Source organism: Miscanthus floridulus, chromosome 17, assembly GCF_019320115.1.
Source record: "Miscanthus floridulus cultivar M001 chromosome 17, ASM1932011v1, whole genome shotgun sequence".
NCBI classification, from domain to species: domain Eukaryota; kingdom Viridiplantae; phylum Streptophyta; class Magnoliopsida; order Poales; family Poaceae; genus Miscanthus; species Miscanthus floridulus.
Window position 1 is genome coordinate 44,424,043 of NC_089596.1, and position 4,259 is coordinate 44,428,301.

Here is a 4,259-nt window from a genome sequence, read left to right on the forward strand (position 1 = left end):
GTTCGTTTAAATTTATCAGTCTGGTTTATCAGCTATGGAACAGTATTTTTCTCTCATAATAAATCCGCTTCAGCCGATTTATCAACCGCAAAAACCATCAGCCGAAAAGCTAAACCAATTTTTATTGCATCAAATTTGAGAACCCTTTTATACTTACCATATGTCATGTATGAATGATAAGCTGAGTAACATATTGTGACCAGGTAATCTGATAGATTTGGTGTGCCTTGTGATGACGGGTAGCTAGTAAGAAGCTTAGTCGTGTACATTATGACTGTTCATCGGTTGATTTGGCCAAATATGATAAGGGCATTTACAACAGAGAGACAACTGCTGTCTGTAAGTTCTTGGAATTTACAACATAGACGGCTAAACAGACAGCTTGTACAACCCATAGATACCTACTATTTATTTAGCTGTCTATAAATCGTTTAATGCTTGTATGTAGGCATGATCAATCATGAATATCATTTATATATACTATTATGTTGCTAATTGAAACAAAACAAATACTTGAAAATAAATCATATATATTGTATATATAATGTAATATAATATATTTCATAAATCAAATATAGCATCAAGAGATGGATGGTTCACGTTTGTTAGCTGCATAGGGTACGTATAATTGTATTCTATGTGTATTTCTTCTTTTATTTTGCTATAGGAAAACAGCAAAGGTGACATGGGTGTGGCCTTGCTTGTCCATTACACAACATGACAGAGCGAGCATACAGCAACGAAGAAAGAAGTCGCGCGCGCCGAGCTACTTCCGCCAGGTTTGGCCACAGCTGGATCCCCGCGCACGCCACGTGGAGAAAACATCCCTCGGAGCATGCGCCGCTGCCGTCACCTCACGAGACGCCGGCTTCACTCTCTTGTTTCATTCAATGCCGTCAGAGAGGGTGTTCTTTGCAAATATATACTGCGTTGTAGACGGCACTCCGACGTCCGTTGTACGTGTCCTAATGTGCTTGAGAGTGGGTGGTGGCCTTGTGCTGGTGTGTGGAAAAAGATGTACACTTCTTGCATGTTTGATATTTATCGTTTCGAAATGTGGTACTTTCTGTTATGAGTGAACTCTTACTTTTTTTTTGGCTTCTCAATGTAGATAGAGTGACTCGTGGAATATGAGTTCACACCTCACGTTATACAAATTGTTGCTAATGTGTTCGAACCTATTATAGATAGAATAAGTCGGATGGTCGTTTTCATTGTGCACAAAATGTCTTCCATGCAATTTTAGCATCTTATATTACTATTAAGTGGTATAATTTACCATAATAAATGGTAGATTTATTTAAGCCCAACTTGGCTAACAATGAGCTGGACAGGATCTGCTAACGTAAATTTCATTTATTTTTTGCCTTGTACTTCGTAGGATGACTTTCTATAAGAGCATCTTCAATAGTACCTAAAACACTCTCCCAATTTAGGATTTTAGCACGATAGAAAAAAAAAATCATCTCCAACAAACCCTTATCCTATCTTCCAATCTTTTAGCATTTGGGATAAAACCCTTCATTGCGCGAAAGATACGCGGGCCGGAAGTCAAGCATATCCCCTCCGGTCGATCTAAACGCGTGTATGGTGTGGCCAATCTAAAGGTGGAAGGACGGAAAAAGAATAAAGAATAGTAAAGGGTTGCTGATGCAAATGTATGAGAGAGAAATAATTTATAAAAGTGATTAGGATAATTTAGAAATAATATAGGATTCATGATGTAAAATTTTATTTTTATTTTAGGAGTGGATTATTAGAAATTATTAAAGATGATCTTATTTATTCCTCCTAATACTTTTTTAAGAATTGAAAAACAACGTATTTTTGGGAAAATAAAATATGATACTCTCGGAGATGCTCGTAAGCTAATGGAAAATCGATGTGATACGTCCACGGATAACGACATCCTCTGGAACTCTTCTGTGTGAACTGGATCTCAGTCGAGACCCTATAAAAACGCGCGGTGCCGGACCAGAAACGCTCTAAGAATCCTCTCCGTCAAACAGAAGCGGGTACCTCGCACCGCACAGAGTTGTTGCACGCGCGCCGAGTCAAGCACGGCGATCATCGTCGACGCAAGCACCGGCGGCGCCGCGCGGCCACTATGGAGCAGTACGCGGAGACGGCCAGAGAGAGGACGCAGGAGGACAAGACCAAGAACGTCAACGACTGGCTCCCGATCACTTCGTCCCGCACGGCCAAATGGTACTACTCGGCCTTCCACAACGTCACGGCCATGGTCGGCGCTGGCGTGCTCGGCCTCCCCTTCGCCATGTCGCAGCTCGGATGGTACGTACGTGCACACGCATATACTCCGATCCAAATTCGGTGTTAAACACGACACGACGGGTATGGTATGGATGCGCAGGGGCCTCGGCACGGTGGTGATCGTGATGTCGTTCGTGATCACACTGTACACACTGTGGCAGATGGTGGAGATGCACGAGATGATCCCCGGCAAGCGCTTCGACCGCTACCACGAGCTCGGGCAGCACGCGTTCGGCGAGCGGCTTGGGCTCTGGATCATCGTGCCGCAGCAGCTCATCGTCGAGGTCGGCACCGACATCGTGTACATGGTCACCGGCGGGCAGTGCCTGCGCAAGTTCCACGACCTCGTCTGCAGGGGCCGCTGCAAGGACATCCGCCTCACCTACTGGATCATCATCTTCGGCTCCGTCCACTTCCCGCTCTCCCAGTTCCCCAACTTCAACTCCATCTCAGCCGTGTCCGCCGCCGCGGCGGTCATGTCGCTCACCTACTCCATGATCGCCTTCGTCACGTCGGTGGTCAAGGGCGCCGAGGAGGCCACGGCCGGCGCCACCGACTACGGGCTCAGGGCGAACACTACGTCAGGTCGGGTGTTCGGCGTGCTCAACGGCCTCGGAGCCGTGGCGTTCGCGTACGCGGGTCACAACGTGGTGCTGGAGATCCAGGCCACCATCCCGTCCACCCCGGAGAAGCCGTCCAAGAAGCCCATGTGGCTCGGCGTCGTCGTGGCCTACGCCATCGTCGCGCTCTGCTACTTCTGCGTCGCCTTCGCCGGGTACTACGCCTTCGGCAACTCCGTGGAGCCCAACGTGCTCATCTCCCTCGAAAAGCCGCGGTGGCTCATCGCCGCCGCCAACCTCATGGTCGTCGTCCACGTCGTCGGCAGCTACCAGGTGTACGTCATGCCGGTGTTCGACATGATCGAGACCGTGCTCGTCAAGAAGCACGAGTTCACCCCGGGGATCCGCCTGCGCTTGATCGCTCGCTCCGCCTATGTCGGTGAGTCACATGAATGATTCCATTGGCATCTTGCATTGATCGACATGGACGGCGAAAATTAGACATCCCTGCCTTCCACGTGTATGCAGCGGCGACCATGTTTGTGGGCATGACCTTCCCGTTCTTCGACGGCCTTCTCGGCTTCTTCGGCGGCTTCGGGTTCGCTCCCACCACATACTATGTATGTACTGTACTGTACCACATCAAGCAAATAAGCTTTCACTCTACGTTCTTGATTGTTAACTGGAATACACGCGGGGATCGATCGACGTGATCTAGATGTTTTACTCATCAGATTCCATGATGTGCAGATCCCTTGCATCATCTGGCTCATGCTGCGCAAGCCGAAGAAGTACAGCCAATCATGGTTCATCAACATTGTAAGTTCGGTTCACTGATTGCTCATTTCTTGAGATCTGTTCATGTTCTTACGATGCTCGATGGCTGTGTTTTTTGTTAATTTGGGCAGATCTGTATCGTGATCGGAGTGCTGCTGACGCTCATCTCCCCCATTGGAGGCTTGCGGCAGATCATTCTTGACGCAAAGAGCTTCAAGCTGTACTCTTGAGCATCCAAGCATCCAGAACCAGAACTTAGGAACAGAGATGAGAGGTTACTTTTGTCTCGTTTTTGTTTTATCTGATGATGAGACGCAATCTATTAGTTTCGAGTTTTCAGTATTATGTCATCATTGCCATCTATATTTTTTTCTTGAATATGCAAGAGCATTGTGTATCTTTGTATTAAGAAGATAGAAGTTTAAAAATACAAAAGAGACCGTTCCCGGCCCGACTGATATCTCCAGAGGCTACGTTTTGGCTATGACATCCATGGGATCCATTGGGATCAACCTAAACTATGTGCGGGCCTATGGCACCATGGCCGAAGACCAGCGAGCTGCTCCACCAGTCATTGCCTTGGATGCTGGGAACAACTCATCGAGAGCCTCAATGTTTGCTGCCGAAAGGTTGCCCTTGAAGTAGGAGTCG

At 47.4% G+C, this 4,259-nt stretch overlaps 1 protein-coding gene across 2 annotated transcripts; it reads left to right on the forward strand.

The window, feature by feature from the left end:
- The first annotated feature begins 2,006 nt into the window (after positions 1-2,006).
- Positions 2,007-4,050, forward strand: LOC136517811 (lysine histidine transporter 1-like). Of its 2 annotated transcripts, XM_066511459.1 has the most exons (5): positions 2,007-2,292; positions 2,372-3,270; positions 3,360-3,451; positions 3,582-3,650; positions 3,740-4,050. In XM_066511459.1, exons 1-5 carry the CDS (start codon positions 2,108-2,110, stop codon positions 3,836-3,838), a joined length of 1,344 nt encoding a protein of 447 aa, XP_066367556.1. In that variant the 5' UTR covers positions 2,007-2,107; the 3' UTR covers positions 3,839-4,050. The 2 variants fall into 2 exon arrangements, with proteins under 2 accessions (XP_066367556.1, XP_066367557.1); XM_066511460.1 differs by lacking the exon at positions 3,740-4,050 and having other exon boundaries at positions 3,360-3,429; positions 3,550-3,642.
- Positions 4,051-4,259: the final 209 nt, after the last annotated feature.